The sequence below is a fragment of the Moschus berezovskii genome, chromosome 3 (assembly GCF_049115385.1).
Source record: "Moschus berezovskii isolate FMDL1 chromosome 3, NW_MosBer_1.0, whole genome shotgun sequence".
NCBI lineage: Eukaryota > Metazoa > Chordata > Mammalia > Artiodactyla > Moschidae > Moschus > Moschus berezovskii.
Window position 1 is genome coordinate 127,715,517 of NC_142462.1, and position 24,873 is coordinate 127,740,389.

Sequence of the window (24,873 nt, forward strand, 5' to 3'; positions counted from 1 at the left end):
TAATGCCTTCTTTATAATTTCTGATATTTGGGCCCTTACATTTCTTCCTTCATCAGTTTGAGTAAAGGTTTATCAATTTTATCTTTTCAAAACACCAGCTCTCAATTTCATTGATTTCTATTTTCTTTTTTTCTAAGTTTTGTTTTATTTATTTTTGCTCTGATTTTTCATGACTCTTTCCTTCTACTGATTTTGGGTTTTGTTCGCTCTCCTTTCTCTACAAGATTCTTTATTTGAAAATTTTCTTGTTTCCTGAGGTAGGCTTGTATCACTATAAATGTCCCTCTTAGCACTGCTTTTCCTGACTCCCACAGATCTTGGCTCACTGTTTTCAGTTGTCTGTAGGGACTTTAAAATTTCTTCTTTGATTTCATCAGCGACCCACTGGTTGCTTAGGAACATGTTTAGCCTCCATATGTTTGTGCTCTGGGAAGTTTTTTGTTTGTTTTTTTATACACTTTTATTTTCTCTGCAAAGGTGATTCAGAGAATTTATTTATCTTTTGGCTACACCACACAGCATGTGGGATCTCAAGCAGGGATCAAAACTATGCCCCCCCTGCAGTGGAAGCATGGATTCTTAGCCACTGGATAAACCAGGGAAGTCCCAGGAATTTTTTAAAGATTGTAGTTGCTTTCTAGTTTCAAAGCATTGCTGTTAGAAAAGATGCTTAATATGATTTCAATTTTCATAAATTTACCAAGACTTGTTTTGAGGCTTAGCATGTGATCTATCTAGAGACTGTTCCTTGGGCACTTGAAAAGAATGTGTATTCTGCTTTTGGATGGAATAGCCTATATCAGTTCAGTTCAGTCACTCAGTCGTGTCCGACTCTCCGCGACCCCATGAATCACAGCACGCCAGGCCTCCCTGTCCATCACCAACTCCCGGAGTTCACTCAAACTCATGTCCACAGAGTCGGTGATGCCATCCAGCCATCTCACTCTCTGTCGTACCCTTCTCCTCCCGCCCCCAACCTTTCCCAGCATCCGTATATATAAATACATACATACACATATATACACACACACACACACACACACACACATATATACAGGAGGGAGGCCTGCCATGCTACAGTTCATGGGGTCACAAAGAGACAGACACAACTGGGTGACCGAACTATAAAGTCCATCTGAACTAGTGTACTTTTTACTGATAATACCAACACTTAAGAAAAAATAGCAACACTTAAAAGTTTTAACCTAACAACTTACTGACAAGAGATGTATTAATATGTCTTCTGTTACCCAAACATTGATTAAAGTGTTTCACTATTCACATACGTAACAAATAGTCAGCCACAGGTACAAATTTCTGCAAAAATCCCCGGGTGAATAACATGTTCATAAGACTTGTACAAATGTAAAACACTTCAAAATTTCTATTTCTGAGTAAAGACATAAAAGGGTACTAAGGCAGCAAATTTTAAAATACTACTAACCATAAGATAATTTTAATTATTTAATGTTATTTAGCTGTCCTTGACATGGAACAACAGACTGGTTCAAAATTGGGAAAGGAGTACGTCAAGGCTATATATTATCACCTTGCTTATTTATTTATACGCAGAGTACATCATGAGAAATGCTGGGCTGGATGAAGCATAAGCTGGAATCAAGATTGCGGGAGAAATATCAATAACCTCAGATACGCAGATGACACCACCCTTATGGCAGAAAGCGAAGAGGAACTAAAGAGCCTCTTGATGAAGGTGAAAGAGGAGAGTGAAAAAGTTGGCTTAAGACTCAACGTTCAAAGAATGAAGATCATGGCATCCGGTCCCATCACTTCATGGCAAGTAGATGGGGAAACAATGGAAACAGTGAGACTTTGTTTTCTTGGCTCCAAAATCACTGCAGATGGTGACTGCAGCCATGAAATTAAAAGATGCTTCCTCCTTGGAAGTGTATTAGAGCAGAGACATTACTTTGCCAACAAAGATCTGTCTATTCAAAGCTATGGTTTTTCCAGTAGTCATGTATGGATGTGAGAGCTGGACTATACAGAAGGCCGAGCACCAAAGAATTGATACTCTTGAGAGTCCCCTGGACTGCAAGGAGATCAAACCAGTCAATCCTAAAGGAAATCAACCCTGAATATTCATTGGAAGGACTGTCGCTGAAGCTGAAGCACCAATACTTCGGCCTCCTGAGGCGAAGAGTAGACTCACTGGAAAAGACCCTGTTGCTGGAAAAACTGAGGGCAGGAGAAGAAGCGGACGACAGAGAAACAGATGGTGGTATGGCATCACCAACTCAATGGACATGAGTTTGAGCAAGTTACGGTAGATGGTGAAGGACAGTGATGCGTGGCGAGATGTAGTCCATGGGGCTGCAGAGTCAGACACAACTGAGCGACTGAACAACACTACAATTCTCCTGGTCAAATACCGAAAAGTTTATTTCCACTCAGAAGTTCATTTCTTTAAAAGATATACCAGGTAAGAAGCTCAGTTAGGTAAGCAGCAGCTAAGCATACGGTCACATTGTCTGAATTATCTGTCAATAAAATAATCTTCACAATAAACCACGAAATCAGCTCCCTGCACTAGGATTAAACGGAAAATGTCTTATGCATAGTTCCGTGAATAAAGATTTTTTTTATCCATACCTATAAAAGAACTAACATACAAAACCTCACTTCAAGAAAGAGCTGATTACTCCACCTGTGATATGAGTCAAGAGAATTTATGTTTGTTAGCCCACCTGAGTCAACTTTGACTTTTAGCAAGCATATTCATGTTCTTTAACTAGCAAGAAGTTGTGAGAGAATATATAAAGCTTGACACACTAAAAGAACCATTAAAGTAACTTTCTCAATAAATCATGTTTGCTGGCATATCATACAAATGGCTGCCATGAATATCCATGGCTTTAATGAAAGACTGCCAAAAAAAGAGCACATACATTTTGCTATAGAAAGCAAATTTATAAATTGAATGTTCTCTGACAAAATATTGGGATTAACACATTTTCCTCTCTCTGGATTCCCATAATACTTAGTATAAATTATTATCTTTACTAGATTTTTAAATTCCCTTCTCTAAAACCAGGCTTTTGATATAAAATTTACCTACACAGTGTCAAAAATTAAATGTGACTTAAAGAATATAAAATAATAAAACCCATAATTAATCATGAACATCATTAATTTCAGGACTAATGTAAATAAGCTCACTGTAAATTGTTTTATTTATTCACACACACACAAAAATTCTAAAACTAACAGGAGGTCCCACTTTTTAGGGGTAATAGAAGACAATGTTGTTAAAGGAAAGACTTTAAATCTGACCAGTCTTACTCTGTAAACAAGTTTTCATTATAGTACATCAATTAGAAATATGTTCATTGAGTTCAGAGTCCAGCCAAAGCTAAATAAAGGAGACAGTCTCTCACACTTTCATTACTCAAAAAACTGGACAAAATATACAAAATTGTGGTATTCAAGACCCTGGACATCTAGCAATGAAGGTCAGTGATGCTAAGAGATGAGAGACAAGCAAAGCGGTCCTCTGTCTGCCACAGCTCCTACCTAAAGAGGGCCTCCCGAATGCAGAGTGGACAGGGACAGGGGCAGAATCCAGCCACCGCACCTAGTGAGAGAGGCGCAGCTGCAGCTTGGGACAGCACAGTGGCCACACAGCTGCACAGGGTGGGAGCCTGGGAGGTAGACAGAGGACCTCCTGAGTATTCGCTGGGAACTGACCAACACACTGGCTTATGGAAAAACAACCCAGGAATGACACAGATGACAAACTGACTAGCGAGGACATGAGAACAATTATAACTATATTTCATACACTTCAGAAGTCAGAAGACTGAACCTGTTAAATAAGACATAAGAGATATAAAACAGACCCAAATTAACCTTCTGCAGAGAAAAACTACAGTGTAAGGTATGACTGATACACTAGATGGATCCATGACAGATCAGACACTGAAAAAGAAAAGATTAGCAGACTTGAAGACATTACTGACAGACACTATTCAAAATGAAACAGAAAGGAAAACAAAATGAAACAAAAATAATGAACACGGCATCAATGACTACAAAAGAAAATGATGATCATCTCGACAGAGGAAGAAAAATCATTTAACAAAATCCAACACCCAGTCCTGATAAAAACTCCAGCTAAGCAGGACAAGAAGGGAACTTCCTCAACCTGTAAAAGGTGCCTACCAAAACAAAGTAACAAAAACTACAGCTAATGTTAATATCAGTCAGTGGTAAAAACCAGAATGCTTTCCCACTACAATGCGGAACAAGTCAAGAATATCTGCCCTCACCACTTCTATTCAACACTGTACGGAAGGCTCTACACAATGCAATAGACAAGGAAAGCAAGTAAAAGCATCTATACTGGAAAGGAAGAAGTAAAACTGTCTTTCGTCACAGAATCAAACATCAAAGTAAAAAATTCAATGAAACCTATAAAACAGATTTAATAGAACTAATAAATGAACTGAGCAATGCTGAAAAAAGATCAATATAAAGAAATCAATTGCATTTCTATGTACTACAAATGAACTATTGGAAACTAAATTTTTAAAAAACACCATTCACAAAAATATCAAATGTGCAATATTTAAACAAAAAGCTACAAAAACTGGCGAGACAAATTAAAGAACTAAATAAGCACAGAGTATTCAGAGACTGAAAGGCTCAATATTGCAGAGATGCTGCTGCTGCTGTTAAGTCGCTTCAGTCGTGTCCGACTCTATGTGACCCCACAGACAGCAGCCCACCAGGCTCCCCCGTCCCTGGGACTCTCCAGGCAAGAACACTGGAGTGGGTTGCCATTTCCTTCTCCAATGCATGAAAGTGAAAGGTGAAAGTGAAGCCACTCAGTCGTCTCCGACTGATAGCGACCCCATGGACTGCAGCCCACCAGGTGCCCCCGTCCCTGGGATTCTCCAGGCAAGAACACTGGAGTGGGGTGCCATTTCCTTCTCCAGTGTATGAAAGCGAAAGCGAAAGTGAAGTTTCACAGTCGTGCTGTAGAGATGTTAACCCTCTCCAATTTGTTCTATAGACTAAACACAATCCAAATCAAAATCCTAACAGACATTGATTTGAAAAATGACAAGCTATTTTTAAAAGTCATACAGGGATGCAAAAGGCCTTTGAATAACTAAAACCACTCTGAAAAGAACAAGGCTGAAGGTCTCACAGTGTCTGCTTTCAAGTCTCATCATGAGTTCTACTTCAGGCACTCAGTCGTGTCTGACTCTCTGTGGCCCCAGAGACTGCAGCACGAAAGTGGTAAGCGGTCTGGTATTCCCACCTCTTTAAGAATTTTTCACAGTTTGCTGTGATCCACACAGTCAAAGGCTTTGACATAGTCAATAAAGCAGAAGTAAATGTTTTTCTGGAACTCTCTTGCGTTTTCGATGACCCAATGGATGTTGGCAATTGGATCTCTGGTTCCTCTGCCTTTTCTAAATCCAGGGAAGTTCACATACTGTTCAAGCCTGGCTTGGAGAATTTTGAGCATTATTTTGCTAGTGTGTGACACGAATGCAATTGTCCAGTAGTTTGAACATTCTTTTTGGCATTGCCTTTCTCTGGGATTGGAATGAAAACTGACCTTTTTGAGTCCTGTGGCCACTGCAGAGTTTAAATATGCTAGCATACTGAGCGCATCACTTTCACAGCATCATCTTTTAGGATCTGAAATAGCTCAAGTGGAATTCCATCACCTCCACTAGCTTTGTTCATAGTGATGCTTCCTAAGGGCCACTTGACTTTGGACTCCAGGATGTCTAATGTCTGGTTCAAGGTGAGTGATCACACCATCACAGTTATCTGGGTGATGAAGATCTTTTTTGTATAGTTCTTCTGTGTATTTTTGCCACCTCTTCTTAATATCTTCTGCTTCTGTTAGGTCCATACCATTTCTGTCCTTTATGGAGCTCATCTTTGCATGAAATATTCCCTTGGTATCTCTAATTTTCTTGAAGATATCTCTCGTCTTTCCCATTCAACTGTTTTCCTCTAGTTCTTTGCACAGATCACTGAGAAAGGCTTTCTTATCTCTCCTTGCTACTCTTTGGAACTCTGCATTCATATGGGTGTATCTTCCTTTTCTCCTTTGCTTTTTGCTTCTCTTCTTTTCTCAGCTATTTGTAAGGCGTCCTCAGACAACCATTTTGCCTTTTTGCATTTCTTTTTCTTGGGGATGGCCTTGATTACTGCCTCCTGTACAATGTCATGAACCTCCATCCACAGTTATTCAGGCACTCTGTCTATCAGATCTAATCCCTTGAATTTATTTGTCACTTCCACTGTATAATCATAAGGGATGTGATTTAAATCATACCTAAATGGTCTAGTGGTTTTCCCTGCTTTCCTCAATTTAAGTCTGAATTTTACAATAAGGAGTTCATGATCTGATTCACAGTCAGCTCCTGGTCTCGTTTTTGCTGACTGTATAGAGCTTCTCCATCTTTGGCTGCAAAGAATATAATCGATCAGATTTTGGTGTTGGCCATCTGGTGATATCCATGTGTAGAGTCATCTCTTGTGATGTTGGAAGAGGGTGTTTGCTATGACCAGTGCATTCACTTGGCAAAACTGTTAGCTTTTGACCTGCTTTGCTTTGTACTCCAAGGCTAAATTTGCCTGTTACTCCAGGTATTTCTTGACTTCTTACTTTTGCATTCCAGTCCCCTATAATGAAAAGGACATCTTTTTTGGGTGTTAGTTCTAGAAGGTCCTGTAGGTCTTCATAGAACCGTTAAACTTCAGCTTCTTCAGCATTACTGGTTGGGGCATAGACTTGGATTACCGTGATATTGAATGGTTTGCCTTGGAAACAAACAGAGATCATTCTGTCATTTTTGAGACTGCACCCAAGAACTGCATTTCGGACTCTTCTGTTGACTGTGAGGGCTACTCCATTTCTTCTAAGGGATTCCTGCCCACAGCAGTAGATATAATGGTCATCTGAGTTATATTCGCCCATTCCAGTCCATTTTAGTTCACTGATTCCTAAAATATTGATGCTCACTCTTGTCATCTCCTGTTTGACCACTTCCAATTTATCCTGACTCATGGACCTAACATTCCAGATTCCTAAGCAATACTGTTTTTTATAGCATCGGATTTTACTTCCATCACCAGTCACATCCACAACTGGGCACTGTTTTTGCTTTGTCTCTGCCTCTTCATTCTTTCTGGAGTTATTTCTCCGCTCTTCTCCAACAGAGTACTGGGCGCCTACTGACCTGGGCAGTTCATCTTTCGGTGTCCTATCTTTTTGTCTCATCATCCGCCCACACTAACCCAGATGGTGCAGTGCTCGTGTAGAGACAAGGACATCGACAGAACACAGCCGAGTCCAGAAACAGACCCACACTCACACACAGATGGACAACTGGTTCCCAACACAGTTTCAAAAACAACTGAGTGAAGAGAATTCTCAAGCAGTGGTGCTTCAATAATTGGTTACCAAAGAACTAAACTTTAATTCATACCTCATACTATATACAGAAATTAACTCAAAATCAGTCATAGACCTAAGTATAAAGCCTCTAGTAGAAAACACAAGAGGTAATCTTTGTGACCTTAGTTAGAGGAAGACTTAGTATATATGACACCAAAAGAACAATCCATAAAAGAAAATTTGGTAAATCTGATTTCATCAAATTAAGAATGTCTGTACTTTCTTTCTAAAACACTGGTAAAAGAATAAAAAGACAAGCCACTGAATGGGGGAAATATTTTCAAATCACATATCTTGATAAAGAACCTTTATCCAGAATATGTAAATAGCACAAAAACTCAACAATATGAAAATCACTCTAATTTTTAAAATGAGCCAAAGATCTGAATAAATATTTCATCAAAGAAAATATACAGATGACAAATGAGCACATTAGTCATCTGGGAAATTCAAGTTAAGTTCACGATACACCTATTATAAGGGCTGACATTAAACTGACTATACCAAGTATTGGTGAAGACGTAGAGGAATCAGAGCTTTCACGCACTTACGATGGAGACATAAAATGGCATGAGCACTTTGAAAGCCTGGCCATTCCTTTAAAACTGAAGTATACACCCAGGCATTCCATTTCAATTAATAGTTACTACCCAAGAGAAATGAAAGTCTAAATTCATACAGAGACTTAGATGTGAATGTCCATGGCAGCTTCATTTATAATAGTAGCTAGAAGCTGTAAACAACTCAAATGTCCTTCAATGGGAGAAGAGAAAAACAAATTGTGATATATATACAAACAATGCAATAATAGAAAATAAACTGTTGACACATACAACATGGATTAATCTTAAATACAATGAGTTAAAGAAACAAAAACAGTTCATAGTAAGTGATTTTACTTACAAAAAACTCTAGGAAATGTGAACTACTTTTATTGTTACAGAAAGGTCAGTGGTTACCCGGGGACACTGGGGGACGGGGAGGTGGGGTAAACTATGAGGGAAGAACTATACAGGGCCGAAAGGTAACATCTGAGGGTGACAGGCTTGCTCACTATTTTGATTGCAGTAGCAGATTCACAGTTATACATGTTAAGTCAAAACTTATCAAATTACACACTTTAAATGAGTACAGTTTACGATGTCATTTTCATCTATTTCAATAAAGCTGTTAAAATGTTTTTAACAGGCTTCACACTATATACACCATACTATGCATGGATATATTAGTGCATGGCTGTGCCAAATAGATTTAATTAGAAATTCTTTATTTCTGTACTTGCTGTTGTGGTGTGAGTTACATTTTACAGTATTTTTGAGTTCCTATCATATTCCTAACCCTACACAGTACTATAAGAGTTACAAGTAAGTATGTATGACACTTACTCCCTTCATGAATGAAATACTTTCAGCACAACTAAAAGTCTCTGTACAGTTAAGTAAAATGGAAAATTGAAAAGCATATGAGTTCCTCATTGCACACACATGTCCTAAATGCTACATGCAGACACTGGATACACCTGACCACTACTTTCCTTAAGGAGACCACAGTTTTGTGGAGCAAAACATGGGCAGTTAGAATACAATGTGATAAGTGACACACTTACACAGAGTGCTGAGAAAAATATATGGGAGTATGCAGGAGGGAGCTGAAAGGGGGAGAAATTCAAGGAAAACTTTATCTGTGGAGTTAATGGCTGAGATGACTCTCGAATGACATGTGAGGTTATGCTAGGGAATAGGTGGTGATGAAATTATTCACCACAGACAAAGTAACATATTCAAAGACATAATGGACAGAGTTGTATTTGATTTCTATTCCAACACATCTGAAGAGCACCCCTGTTACAACCTGAACCGGGGGGTGCAAGCAATGAAGTGGGACATGCAGGTGGGGCTGGCTGAAAGTCATCCTGTGCCACCTCACAGAGACTGGAGACTAATATAATGGAAGAAATCTGCGAAGCACGGGGAGCAGGAACACATTTTCATTGCACAAGAAAGAGGGGTGCTGAACTATCCATTAGAGCGTGAGTAAACTTTGGTGGGGGAAGAGGGGTGGAGGATGTGCTCCCAAATAAGGTGAACCCAAAGAGACCCAAACCAAGTCACATTACAATGAAAATGTCAAACATTAAAGAAAGACTCTTAAAAGCAGCAAGAGAACGACAACTAATTACATTCAAGGGAACCCCCACAGTTCAGTTGGCTTTTCGGGATGACCTTTACAGGCCAGAAGAGACTGGTATAATGTATTGAAAATACTGAAGGGAAAAGACTTAAAACCGAGAATACTCTAACCAGCAAGATTATTAGAATTGAAGAAGGAATAATTTCCCAGATAAGCAAAAGCTAAGAAAGTTGGTTCATCACCACTAAACTGGCTTAACAAGGGACTTCATTACAGGGAAAAGAAAAAGCCATAACTAGAAACAAGAAAATTATAAAAGAAAAAAAATCTCACTGGTGAAGGCAAACATAAAGGTAACAGCTCTGTGACCTATAAAGCTAGTGGGCTCAGTCACCTCTGACTCTGTGCAACCCCATGGACTGCAGCCCACCAGACTCCTCCACGCACGGAATCTTCCAGGCAAGAATACTAGAACAGGTCGCCATTTCCTCCTCCAGGAGGTCTTCCCAACCCAGGGGTCGAACCCACATTTCCTGCGTCTCCTGCACTGCAGGCAGATTCATTACCACTGAGCCACCTGGGAAGCCCCAGTAAAACTGGTACAAAGGTTAAAAAACAAAAGCAGTAAAAATCACCCGTATCTAAAACAAACAGTCAAGTGACACACAAAATAAAGATATAAAATGTGATGCCAAAAACATAAAGTGTGAGGAAGGGGAGGGTGAAAGGCAGTGCTTTCACAAACTGCTCAAATTGATGCAACCATCAACTTAAAATGGACTGCTCTATACAGAGAAGGCTGTTATGCATGAATAGCACAGTACCCTCAAATATAAAAACAGTCAAAATACACAAAAACTAAACAGAAGGAAATACAAATATAACACTAAATAAAGTCATCAAGTCTCAATGGAGAAAAAGAAAAGAAGAAACAAAGAACTACCCAAAAACCTGAAAAACAATTAACAAGCTGGTAATCAATAAGCATCCATAAATAATTATTTTAAAACATATAAATGAACTAAATGCGCTAATCAAAAGACATACAGTGGCTAAAAGAAGAAAAAACACAAGACCCATATATATGCTCCTTACTAGAGTCTTACTTCAGATCTAAAGGCACATACAGACTGAAAGAAAAGAGATGGAAAACAATATTTCACGCCAACAGAAATAAAAAGAAGGCTAGAGTAGCAAAATACTAATTCAAAATATACACGCACCTCGACGTTCACTGCAGCATTGTCTACAACAGCCAAGATATGGAAGCAACCTCAGTGTCCACTGACCGATGACTGGATAAAGGACACACAGTACATACAATATATATATACAACTATATGCATACAATGCAATACTAATCAGCCATAAAAAACCCTGAAAGCTTGCCATCTGCAACACAGGGATGGATGGAGAGGTATCATGAAACAAGCCAGAGAGAAACACAAACACAACAGGATCCTACTTATATGTGGAAGCTAAAAATCACACCAAAATGAAAACAGACTCACAGATACAGAGGACACATAGGTTGAAGGGAGACCAGTGGGGGGCGGGTGAAAGAGGCAAAGGGGAGTAAGAGGCACAAACCTCTGGCTATTAGATAAGTAAGCCACAGGGGCTTCATGTACAGCACAGAGAATACGGTCGGGAACACTGTGATAACTCTGTATGACGGACGCTCACCCTAAGCTTATCATGGGGATCAAAGCATAATGCACATAAGCATCAAACCACTGAGCTGCACACCTGAGACGAGCACTGTACGTCAGCTATGCCAAAAGTCAACACAGAAATTTAAGAAAAAATGTACCCTGGGATTAGATTACAAGTCAAGCCAGTGGTAAACAGAACAAGTATTAGCCACCATCTCGATCCAACTGCAAAACATTTCTATCACTACCCCAGCCCTCCCCACTGCCCCCTCACCCCTGGCCACCGCTAACCCGCCTTCCATCTGTATGGGTTTTCCTGTTCTGGATACCCCGTGTGAGTGGAGCCACAGACTATGTGGTCTTTTGAGCCTGGCTTATTTCACTCTGCACAGTGCTTTCTAGGTTCAAACACACTGGAGCATGTGTCCAATGCTTCATTCCTTTTTCTCGGTTTAATTTTGGTAAAACAAGAGTAACACAAGGCTGAAACAAGAATCCGATCCACCTTTCACACGTGACAGAGGATCTGACCTGTCTTCACAGAATGAGAAGGCTTGGAGAGGTACAGCAAAGCTTGAGCGAGGGTTGTGAGAACAATGTGAGCCAATGTGGGCTTGGAGGTGGGAAAGTGTGTCTGTAAACATTACATCAATTTTAGTCAGGACTATTTATATGGTACAAATACATTTTGTCCTAATGTGAAGGCAATTTAACTTAGTAGTCCAGATGAACCAATGTATATGAATTTTAATACAAGCTAAAGTTAAATGACAGAGAAGGCAATGGCACCCTACTCCAGTACTCTTGCCTGGAAAATCCCATGGACGGAGGAGCCTGGTGGGCTGCAGTCCGTGGGGTCGCTAAGAGTTGGACACGACTGAGCGACTTCACTTTCACTTTTCACTTTCATGCATTGGAGAAGGAAATGGCAACCCACTCCAGTGTTCTTGCCTGGAGAATCCCAGGGACGGGGGAGCATGTTGGGCTGCCGTCTATGAAAGGGAACTATAATCATAGTCCAAGAACAAACCTAAAGTGCTAATTTTAAAACAAGTGAAAGTTTAGGATCTCCAATAGACACCCACTCGCTCTCTTCCTCGAGAAAATCCCCCGAGATGGGGGGGGCCTCCAGAGAAGCTCTCATGTCCTCATCTGAAAAGTTAAACACTTCCCTGGTGCTTTGAGGGCTTCCCAGGTGGCTCAGTTGTAAGGAATCTGCTTGCAATGCAGCAGACGTGGGTTTAATCCCTGGGTTGGGAAGACCCTTTGGAGAAGAAAATAGCAACCCAGTCCAGTATTCTTGCCTGGAGAACCCCACAGACAGAGGAGCCCAATCGGCTACAGTCCATGGGGGTCACAGAGAGTCAGACACGACTGAGTGACTAAACCGGTGCTTTTGCTCTGGTCTCACTTCTCACTCTACTCTCCTCAAAGAAAAGAACATGTGTTTAAAACCCAGCTCATGAACAATCCTTCACAACGAAATATTAAAATAAAATCAGATACTCAACTCTCTGATTACTTGATAAACAAGTCTGATTCCTTTCACTTTTCTTTTAATAAAGGAAATGGAAAGGTAGAGTGAATGTGAGAAAATTTTTTTCTCTGGTCATGCTGTGTGACATGTGGGATCTTAGCTCCCTGACCAGGGATCAAACCCATGCCCCCTGAATGGAAGCGCAGTCTTACCCACTGGACCACCGGGGAAGCCCTGATGTGAGAGAGATTAACAAGATGAAAACAGGCAGTGCTGTTAGGTGTTGGTACAAGATGGCAGAGGCATCTAAGTACTCCCAACTCTCGGGTGTGGTGTACTACATACAAAGTGCCTGAGGACTAAAAGGGAAGGACAAGGGATGGAGAGAAAGAGCAGGAGGGCGTGAGGGCAGGAATTGGGAGAGCAGATACTCACACACATGCATGTATGGATCCTGCCGTGGCAATGACCCACGGGAGAGGCTGAGGGACGCCACGTGGAGGACAGAGCTGGGTCACCTGCTCTGAGCTCAGGGATGGGCGGCGGGTTAGACGAGTGGATCTGGGGACAAGTGTGGGGGTGAAGCTGACGAGCAATAAGAAAGACAGCTGAAGAGCGGCCGCAGAAGAAGAGAGTGGCGTCCAGAAATGAAGAGGGAGGAGGCCTGAGAAGAGGGGTCACAGGGAGCGAGTGCACAGAGCAACTAGGACAGCGGCAGCGCCCGCACGGCCGGGTGACTTGGAGGCCACAGGCGGCCTAAGCAGAGAGAGGTGAGTGTTCTGGTTTGAAATTCATTTTCAGCTGCCCGAATTCTGGTACAAGAAATGAGTTTGAAATCTTTTCCTCTTCTAAGTCCTACTGGGTGGACACTGAAGTTAGGAGTCACACAAAGTAATACCCAAATAAGAGTCTTAAATTTTCTACAGAGTGCTGTGTCTATGTATGTGTACCCAGAAAAAGGTTTTAAATAACTATACACATTAAACTGGTTCTTGGAAACTCTGAAGAGGGGACTGGGATTAAAAGTGGTGGTCACAAGGAATTCATGCCTGAGCTCTAAGTTTTACTATCCTTTATAAGTGGAATTTGCTCATGGACATACTTATTAAAAACTAACTTTAAAATAGAACCTCCTGGTCTCAGAGTTGGCATGGACAGGGTGCTCTTAAGTATTCTCAGCCAGGTTGGGAGGATCTTGGTTCTCAGTGCAAATTATAACCTTACTGTAGTTTACATTTAAAAACTACATCTTACATCTTCCAACTGAATAATCCTAACTGAAATTATCTTCATATGAAAAAATATTTTATATCAAATTAAAATTCAAGGGATTTAAATGTATGTCGATAGCTGGCTAAATTCTCTCGAATGTGTGGCCAATATAACCTTCTCTCAGGCAGGAGGGACTCTGAAACAAGAACAGCATCAGAAGGACACAACACATGGACACTGGGAATGAGAATGCTGAGGGAGTGAGCAGTAGTGACCCTCTGAATTCCTTCAGACATCTGACACAGAATGCTCTGTCTTTACTATTAAAAATCCTAACTAGATATACAAATTTACTGTTCAGTTATAAGACCATTAGTAATCAATCAAAAGTTAGTCATACTACTCATTTATTACTTTCTTCGATATAACAGAATATAATTAAATCATACACAATTTTTTGTTAAGAAATTTTCAATACAGGGCTTAAGAGTTACTTTTATATGAAAGTCATAATTAGGAATATATACCATGGTTTATACTTTTGAGTTCTCATTTGTCACGTCAAAGGATCGTTTCTGATTCATGCTGGAGAGGGAAAGCTTGGGGTAAAGATTAGTAGTACATTCAAAAACCCAAATAAAGACCTCTCCCGGGAAGGACCAGTGTCTAAACATGCTCCCTCCATCAAAGAACAAAAGAGTATAATCCACTTCATCTCCTACAAGATGATGGGCTAGAGGGGACCCAGATGAGAAATACATGGAAATACCAAAAACAGATTCCAGCTGACTTGGAAGAATAAGTCGGGTTTTTCTGTTTTAATAGAGTAAGCATCCATATAAATTTAAAAATACATATATCTGTGCTTGGGCTTTGAATAACTTAAAATTTACAGAAAGAATTTTGAGATGAAACTATAACTATAAAAATAATTTCATAACAGAAATTAGTAACAGTATTTCAAAGTCTATTGGTTGTATCTGAGAAAACTTTTCCTGTTAAGAGATTCCAAATAAAGAATAAGGTAAAAAATGACAATCCCTCAATTGTTTCTTGATTAAGAATAACAAAGAACAAGTCTGCAATCTCACAAAATTTATTCTCAAATTCACTGCTGCCTTTAAACGATATTATAGAAAACTCTGGCCATCCACAGGTGATTTATTAGATTTGACCCTCTTCTATTTTCACTTTGTTAGTCAAGCATCTCCTCTAATCATCTTGAGAGTTCATTACATCAAAGAGTAAACTGATTACTGAAAATATGGACATCATAGCCTCAGAAACGCTGGCTTCTTCAAAAACTGCACACTAGGTATAGGCAGCAAAACAACACGTTAAGAGTCACATCCCCGGCACGGCATCGCTCTAAAGGTTTCAAAGAGTTCAAACAAAAAACCTCAAGCACAGATGCTTCATGTTTCCCATGGACAAAATACTATTCTATTAATTTCATTTGGCTAAGAATACCTGGCCAAAATGCTCCTCACAACCTAATGCTTTGTGGTTAAGTGATATGCTTCTAAAATCTACTCTGGCAATTTTTAAAATTAGTACAAAATCTTCTCTATTTAAACATAAGAAGCTATTTCAGAGGAACTCTGTAATAAGTCTGTCATATCATGCCAGGCATTCAACTCTAAAGCATTTAACACTTACGATGCAGCAATAGCAACTGGAAAGTTATACTTTTTAAAACATATTTTCATTTTTGAAGCAAAAATATCATCAAATGAACTATTTATACAGGACTCAAAATATTTCTAATTTACAATTACAGTTATCATTAACTAAAAATGATTAAAATAAGAGAAAAACTGCACTTATACAGGTAAATGATAATCTCCCTTGTTCCTTGGTTTCTTATTTAACTGAGGATGCGGCTGAGCTCACAGAAGCAAATGAGAGCCCCCCAAGGTCAGGCCATACACCCCAAGGTCAGGCCTCCCTTGTGAGAGGCAATGAGAAAGAGCGAAAACCGTCACAGCTTGGAATTTGGTTGTTAAATACGTCCTCTATTCTAGTCCTATAAGCTTTTCAGCTAGTAAATCAAAATCCCGTTATACACGAGGATAATATTCATGACAATTCTCTATATTTTATCTTCTTAAAATCAAAGACTCAATTCTAAAGGGTTAATAGAGGAATGACAAAGTAACTCTCTAGTTTGCATTTCCCATAATACTAAAATAAAGCTTTTTCTTTTAGTCTAGAAATGTGCTTTTTTAATACTGTGAAAAGCCTCTATGAATCTGTTTAGCGTATTTATTTCTTTTCATCTATTCAGTGCCACTGGGCATAACATGTACTGCAGTGTGTGTTGATATTTTGCAAAGCGCCACATGACTCACTGTACCCTAATACACTCCATTAATCCTGTTTGGACAGCTGGGGCCAGGCGTTTGTTAGCTGCATTTTAATTGTCCCATCTTTCTTTTTCTTCTTTTTATTTATCTCTATGGCAAACTACTCAGGAATTTAATGCGTTGATCTTCAAAAAGCACATTTTGCCATTAATTTGTTTTCTTTGTATTAAAATGGTACTCAGCATGTAATTTTCTTCCATAAAATCAGTATATGTTACTATTAACAATTATCTTAAATAACAGTGCACAGTGAATTTCATACATGATAAAATGGTAGGTTGGCTATATCACAGAAATTGTTGGACTGCCATAACACAAATGACAACAGCTAAAAATCAAGTTACAAAAATGTATTTTTTTGCATTTTCAAGATTAGCACACCATAAGCAGATGTCAAGACAATAACAAGTCCTATAACGCAAACACAAAGGAAATAAGACCTCTTAAGTAAACGAGCTGTGTGTTAGTCTGTGGAAAGGCGGTCCCTTTTACATTTACACTTAGATTTCACTTTTTACTAAAATATGGAATTCTCTGTGAGAATTATGAAGATCACTATGATGCTTATACTTTCTTGGCTCAGCCTGCAACCCTGAGAGCTATGAGTCTTAAATAAATAATGGAGGCAACATAAGAGCTAAAACAAAAGCAATTCAAAGTTACTTGCAATTTCTGTCATAAGCTAGTTAAGGTTGAATAATGGGATTTTTAAAAATAATTTGTGAACACTCAAGTTAAAATCTAAGACTAGAAAAGGGAACAGACCTGCCTAGTGGAAACTTTTGTCTGAAATAATATTTGGCCAATAACTGAGTATACAGTCTGCTACAGTGTTTTACAAAAGATAAGAACATCAAATGAAGATTTATTCAACTGTTTCAACGACAAAGTGGAAGTGTTTTACTTTTAAAAGATGACCAAAATATTCTTGTACATAGAAAAATTAAGAAAACTATATGAATGACAGGCAAGTAAAAAACGAAGGAGCTAAAGAATACCCTTTAAGTCAGTGTGGGTATGTCAACGCTCTCAAAGATCTCACTGCTTTCAAGTCTATGCCCTGGACATAAAAGCAGTTTAAAGTACGTTTTACAGACTATCAATTTTTTAAACCACATACTAAATTATATGTTTTTAAAAACATTTCATGTAGGAAAAAAATAGTTTAATATTTTCTAGACATTAAACATTGTTTTATTTAAAACAAAAACAAAATCTTAACAGTTTCCTCACTAGAGGACTCAAAAGCTTAACCAGTCAGTGAAAAAAAATAAAGACCACTGTTTGGAAAGGAATATTTCTAAGCATTTGAAAAAACCAATGGTCTTTATTTGATAAAAGTGCTTGTTTTGGTACAGTCCTATATACAAATAAATTATAGAAGCAAAGGTATAAAATAACGTGGGAGGAAATAATATATTTCAAAGAGTGATCTTCTGGGAAAAGTTTAGATAGAAGTTTAGGAAGTTTAGAAAAGACACTTTAAAAGGTACAGACTTTACGTGAAAATTTCTCATTTAAACTTACCCAGTGTTCTTGACATCACAGGCAGCGCGGAGCTCAAAACCAAGATTGACACACAATTCCCAATGATCTGTTTCAAGAAATCAGGAAGAATATTGGGCAGCTACACAGTACACGCTTAAGTAAAATCCACTCACATACTGGCAAGTTACTGTACATTCTAGTTACCTATGGTACTTTGCTAACTTCTTAATGATACTATTCAATACAGAAAATAAAGAGAACCAGAAAGTTTTTCTACAAACATTTAAAGTTCTACTGGTAAGTTCTAGAAGGTATTTACAGTACCTGACACAAAGAGAAAATTGCATTTTACATTACTGACAGAGGCTGCTGATTTCAAAAAGATTCAACTAACAGGTAAAAAAGAATTAATACTTTAATACTTATGATTCTGTTTTTTAAAGCCAAGACTACTGCTCAAGATATATAATATCTACTTCTAATGTAAACTAAGATTTAAAGCCAAACAACTAGAAATCTAAAACACCTAAATTCTAGCAATTCTATTTCAATATATCTTATGCTTATTCTTTCATATAAATAAAAGATGCCAAAAGCACAGGTTAGTACTTATGTTTACTTATACTAAATACCTCAAGAAATTATAACATTTTCAATAGACAGGTAAAGATATGTAAAAATAATACCTCCCCTTTAGAATATGCTGAAAATAAGGAAAATCTGATAAAAAGAAAAGAAGCCAGCCGCTCCTATGATTCTTCATTGTCAGCCTGTGGGAATATTTTACAAATGCAGTCTCTATATAAGATAACAGCCTTTGTTACTCAGAAGCCAATGACATAATTGTAGAAAGTCAAATTAGCCTCAGACTACAAAATGTTTCTGAATGGAACTCTTCCGTCTTGCTTTAATTATTCAAATTTGAAATACTTTGTCTCTACTACTTGTAGCAACTAAGTTCTTCAGATTTCAAACAAGCTCCCTGAAGTACAGTCAGTACAATCAAAGTTACTCATTAGCAATACGTTTTCTTTGCAGGAAAAAAAGGGTCCTTTCAGGAGCCTTCTATAGCTGGTTAACAAGCTCTGCGGTTCTCCGCATTTACAAGTGAATGGACACCATCCAAATTAAACAGAGCACATCCTTTTCCCACTCATTCAGCATTTTGAAAATCTTCCAGTGTGTGTTTACGCAGCTTACAAACAAACACCTAGAACCTCAGATGAAGCACTCAGGGCGACCACTGAATAAAGCAGCCTGTCTGTCTTGGAAGGCAAGGGGCACAGCCACCTAAGGCTTAGAAGTGCCTTACCTTTGTCATCGCTGTGTCACCCTTCCTGGGAATAAAATTTCCAAAACACCGGAGGCTGTAGAAACCGACGACAGAGGACACCATAAGGTAGCTGTGAGAATCAAGGAAAAACTCTCCAAGGAATGTTTCCTTGAGTTCTCAATAGGCCCAAAGGAAAACAAAACAAAATGCCACTTGGAGTGCTTGAGGAAGACTGACTTGTTTTTCTTCCAGGAAAGTGTCTTAGTAAATTACCACTGTCCCAGAAAACGAGACAGAAAACTTGTTAACAGACAGAACTTCAGTTAAAGAAAGGATACAAAATCAAAATGATTTCGAGTGCAGCTCCCACAAAACCAAAAGCAGAAAGAGAAGCATTTCCTATTCCAGGCCCCTGGGGGGGAAAAAACACTTTTCAGAATTCAGTGACACTATCACATTTGGTTTCCCTAAAACTGTTGCTTCATAAACACAGGACAGTTTAAATTAGAAATGTTTAATACCCTGAAATAACATCTAGACTTTCAAAGGAAAATAAAACATGGCATGAGACTGAATTCACCAACTAAACCAACCACATGTTAACACTTTTAACAAGCTCAAACATTTCTGTTTCATCTCCAATAAAATTTAAGTCACTTATCAAAATGACATGATTATGTGTGTGTGTGCACGCATGTGTGTGTGTGTGCGCGCATGTTTAGTTGTGTCCAGCTCTTTGTGACCCCGTGGAATTTCCTAGATGAGAATATTGGAGTGGACTGCCATGTCCTCCTCCAGGGGATTCTGCTGAACCACGGATTCAACCTGCATTTCCTGAGTCTCCTGCATTGGCAGGTAGATTCTTTATCTCGGTTTATTGCTAAATCCTAAATAGTCTTGGGAAAAAAATCTTTAAATATAATAGTACAGTAAGAATAGAACATGTAATTGTCTGAACCCTGAGGCAACATATAAAAAGTATACAATTAAAGTATGTCAGAAGTAAGCTAAGCAAAGGAAGATAGTGAATGCACGTATCCTGTTACTGCTCTTGAAAGTTTCACTTCCCTAAGGAATTCAAGGATTTAATTAACAAAGATTTTTCAAATGCAATGCTGCACATTTTTTCCTAAACATTATATCTATTCTCAAATCCTACCTTTATCTGGAACTTAACAAAACAAGCAAGAAAAGTACTATTTATTAATAAGGCCAGAAAGGAAAAAAATCATTTCTTACTGAAGTAGGAACAATTTTTTCTAAGCTTACTAATTAAAGCAACTCTTTGAATACAAACTACTATTCTGGTATCAGCTTCAATGACATGTAACATATAGCAGGATAATTAGGAATATAAAGTCAGCCTAATGAAAAAATAAAAACAATAAATAATATTATACATGTTATTTATACAATCTAATTTAGGCATACAGAAGTTAGAATACTCATTGAAATTTCATATATAAATAAGGTAAGGGACAAAGAATTTGTCAACTTTGTCAATCTCTTGAAAAAAAATAAATAATGCTAATAGAAATCTTACTGACTCAGGTGGAAAACACCTTGGAAACATTCTCTGTCTCAAGAGAAGGCCTACAGGCAGGATTAAGATGCTCTGATTTTATTACACAATCATAAACAGAGCCTACCATGTGTACGTCCCTGTCTACCATGCACGAAGGGAATGGCACAAAAGTGTATCGTGGGGCTTGGGCCTTACATGAACCTGGTTTAAAATGCAGACAGAGGTCAACACGGTAGGGGACTCCCTGCTCAATCACCGGACCTGTGACTCAACAGTGACGAGGACGAGGCTGTGGGTGGAAGCGGGCTGCTCCCTGTTGCTGTCGGTTAGTGGGATCAGGAGCCTGAAGCAAGCTGGGGGGCTCCAGCAGTAAGAGGTGACCAGGAGCTGAAGGGGCTGGGGGCAGGGAGTTAAACTGAAAATACTGCCCAAAGAATTCGCTTCTGAAAGAACACGGTTTTTTATCTTGGACTGAAGGAAAGGAATTAAGATAAATACTGGCTTTCTTCTATGAGACAAAAAGTGGATCATGTGGTGCAGAGAGAAGCGGCGTGTAGGGAAGCAGAGTCTGCTACCCCAAAAGGCATCTCTCTGGCATGAGGGTTATTTCAGGCTGATTGTTTTTAAGAAAGAGAAGACAGCCAGCCTTCCACTTTAGCTCGCCTCCACCTCACCCCTTAACTGCCTGAAAGAGTGTGGACAGAGGCCCTGGTCCACGAGGAGCGCCGTCACCAAGCCCTCCAGGGTCAGGGCTGAGTGTGGTCCCAGGGACCTGGCAGGACCAGGAGACCAAAGTCTGTTCTGGGTCCCAACTGTTTACCAAACAGCTGCCTTTCCACCTCCAGGAGAACTGCCTTCATTCCCCTCAAACTCCCAAGCCCCTGCCCTCTTCTTCTCTAAGATGGAATATAAGCCTCAGTTGCCCAACTTGTCCTGGGGTCTCATCATTCTTACAGCGCTTCCTTATACACATAATTAAATAGTTTTCTTCTGTTAATCCGTCTCACTTCAATGTAATTCTTAGACCAGGCAGAAGATCCTAGAAAGGGTTAAGGAAATATTTTTCCCCCCCAAAGAATGAAAAGTCTGGAAAAGTTGTGAAGTCATTTCTATGGGGAAATGGCAAAGGTGCTAACTTCAAAAAGGGTAATAAAATGTCAAAACGTAAAGGCTACTTTAAGTATGCAAAGGTTTATAAACACACCTAGAAAAAGAAAGGCTTACATGAGTATTTACTGGAAACTAGAAACTACCTTCCATATTGACTGTGTGGATCACAATAAACTGTGGAAAATTCTGAAAGAGATGGGAATACCAGACCACCTGATCTGCCTCTTGAGAAACCTGTATGCAGGTCAGGAAGCAACAGTTAGAACTGGACATGGAACAACAGACTGGTTCCAAATAGGAAAAGGAGTACGTCAAGGCTGTATATTGTCACCTTGCTTACTTAACTTCCTCATGATGCAGAGTACATCATGAGGAACGCTGGGCTGGAAGAAGCACAAGCTGGAATCAAGATTGCTGGGAGAAATAACAATAACCTCAGATATGCAGATGACACCACCCTTACGGCAGAAAGTGAAGAGGAACTCAAAAGCCTCTTGATGAAAGTGAAAGAGGAGAGTGAAAAGGTTGGCTTGAAGCTCAACATTCAGAAAACAAAGATCATGGCATCTGGTCCCATCACTTCATGGGAAATAGATGGAAAAACAGTGGAGCCAGTGTCAGACTTTATTTTTTTGGGCTCCAAAATCACTGCAGATGGTGATTGCAGCCATGAAATTAAAAGACGCTTGCTCCTTGGAAGGAAAGTTATGACCAACCTAGATAGTATATTAAAAAGCAGAGACATTACTTTGCCAACAAAGGTCCATCTAGTCAAGGCTATGGTTTTTCCAGTGGTCATGTATGGATGTGAGAGTTGGACTGTGAAGAAAGCTGATCGCCGAAGAATTGATGCTTTTGAACTGTGGTGCTGGAGAAGACTCTTGAGAGTCCCTTGGACTGCAAGGAGATCCAACCAGTCCATTCTAAAGGAGATCAATCCTGGGTGTTCATTGGAAGGACTGATGCTAAAGCTGAAACTCCAATACTTTGGCCACCTCATGCGACGAGTTGATAAGACTCTGATGCTGGGAAAGGTTTGGGGCGGGAGGAGACGGGGACGACAGAGAATGAGATGGCTGGATGGCATCACCGACTCGATGGACATGAGTTTGAGTGAACTCCGGGAGTTGGTGATGGACAGGGAGGCCTGGCGTGCTGTGATTCATGGGGTCACAAAGAGTCGGACACGACTGAGCGACTGAACTGAACTGAACTGAACCTTCCATATGGAAAACATATATAAACAGACTAACTGCTGGAATTTAATAAAATCATTAATTTTTTAAAAAGAGAAAAAATTAAGTTAATTTGTGAAAACATGTACATTTGACTCCCTCCAGCAATTGAACAGTTTGAGTCAAGTTCACACAATGTCTAACTCTTCTGAAGCATGAGTCCTCACAACCATATTTGGATCTTTTGCAAACTCAATGAATCCATCTAATAAACTCTTTTAGTTCAGTCCAGTCACTCAGACATGTCCGACTCTTTGCAACCCCATGGACTGCAGCATGCTAGGCTTCCCTGTCTATCACCAACTCCCAGCGCTTAGTCAAACTCTTGTCCATAGACTCGATGATGCCATCCAATCATCTCAATATAAACTCTTTATATTTCACTATTTCACGGAATATACATTTTCTTCAAGGATCACAAATATGAATTTCAAAGATAAACAAATATGAATTTCAAAGATAAACTCTAATACAAAGTATAAAAGGAAACTCTGATACTTGATACAAGGCCCAATCTAAAATAAGAAATCAGAAACAAAAAACATAGTTTATAAACACTGTTTATGAAAGCTCTTGCATAAAGAAGTTCATACAGTTTTAAGTATATATATACATATAGGCAAATGCTTTCATCTACTTATGTGAAACACTCAGGGTAGACACAGAATACTTTTGCAAAAGAAAGACATTAAGTGTTTTACTTTACCCTTGTTCCTTTTGGCATTGCTGTTTCATCGACCAACAGGCAAAGAATATTACAAGCCACCAAGAGGACAGAAATGGACTACAACAGAAAAAGCAAGCCATCAGTTCTGGATTTCAAAGATACTCTGCCAATATACATACATTAAAATCTCAGTAACCAACCACACGTATGCTTCAAAACAGAGGAAACGCAGTACAGACCAAACTTCTACATACAAACCTGAAACAATGAGGCCACAGACATTTCAGAATGAATTCTCAAACATTCTGCAAAGCACTGTAATCGCAAAGCTTAAGAGAAAAGCCAGCAACACAGGCCCACTTATCAACCAGTTTCTCCAGCTAGAAACCCCCACTGCATACTTAACAAATGGTTACAATGCTATCAGAACTAACGCAATAATTTTCAAACCTATCACAGAGCTTGAGCAGGGTATCAGCAACACCAAGTCTCATCTTAATTTTCAGTTGAAACAAAAGAATGAATTTCCTGCTTTTATGAGGAAACATATAATCTTGAGAACTTTTAAAAAATTCCCCTTAATTTTAATTCTTGCTCTATTGAGTTTTTACCCAAAAAAAGCATACATGGATTTTAAGCCTGTTGACAGAAATCCAGTTGACCTGAAAGTATTTAGCTAAGGGAATTGTCATACATGAATGCTAAAGTAAACAGAAAATAATTTGCTTTATTTAACAGCAAATAAATCCTTACCGTCTCAATGAGGAGAAGAACCATAACAGCAGGATACACCAAGTTTCTTTCCCACGCTGAAGCCTTTTTGCGCCTCTCTATTAGAAGGAAAAATATAATGAATGTTTCAGCAATTTCTAAAAATTCTCTCCAGATTTACATTTTCATTCCCTACTACTACAACCAGTATTATTCTTACATAAATATTTTTCTAAAGTCATAAATTGTTTTTAATTTTCCTCCACAAACTAATTTCAAAATCAGTTTGCGACATTAAATACAGCTCAGTCCTATGATGCTCAGATCTTAACACTGCTAAGTGAAGTGAAAGTTGCTCAGTCATGTCCGACTCCTTACAACTCCACGGACTGTAGCCCACCAGGCTCCTCTGTCCATGGAATTCTGCAGGCCAGAATACTGGAGTGGGTTACCGTTCCCTTCTTGAGAGGGATCTTCCCAACCCAGGGATCAAACCCAGGTGTCCCTCATGGCAGGCAGATTCTTTACCGTCTGAGCCACCAGGGAATGCTGCAAAGACGTTTCAATTATTAATGAA

General features: G+C 39.0%; 1 protein-coding gene across 6 annotated transcripts in view; it reads right to left on the bottom strand.

Annotated features, from left to right (window-relative positions):
- The window catches only part of LMBR1 (limb development membrane protein 1), a 145,363-nt gene that overhangs the window by 15,563 nt on the left and 104,927 nt on the right, over positions 1-24,873 (bottom strand). For all 6 annotated transcript variants that reach the window (XM_088834787.1, XM_055421640.2, XM_055421643.2 and 3 more), the window contains 5 exons: positions 24,339-24,415; positions 23,625-23,702; positions 19,387-19,460; positions 19,088-19,178; positions 17,815-17,881 (listed from right to left, as the gene is read on the bottom strand). In XM_088834787.1, coding sequence (XP_088690913.1) covers positions 17,815-17,881; positions 19,088-19,178; positions 19,387-19,460; positions 23,625-23,702; positions 24,339-24,415 — 387 coding nt within the window. The remainder of the gene's footprint in view (positions 1-17,814; positions 17,882-19,087; positions 19,179-19,386; positions 19,461-23,624; positions 23,703-24,338; positions 24,416-24,873) is intronic.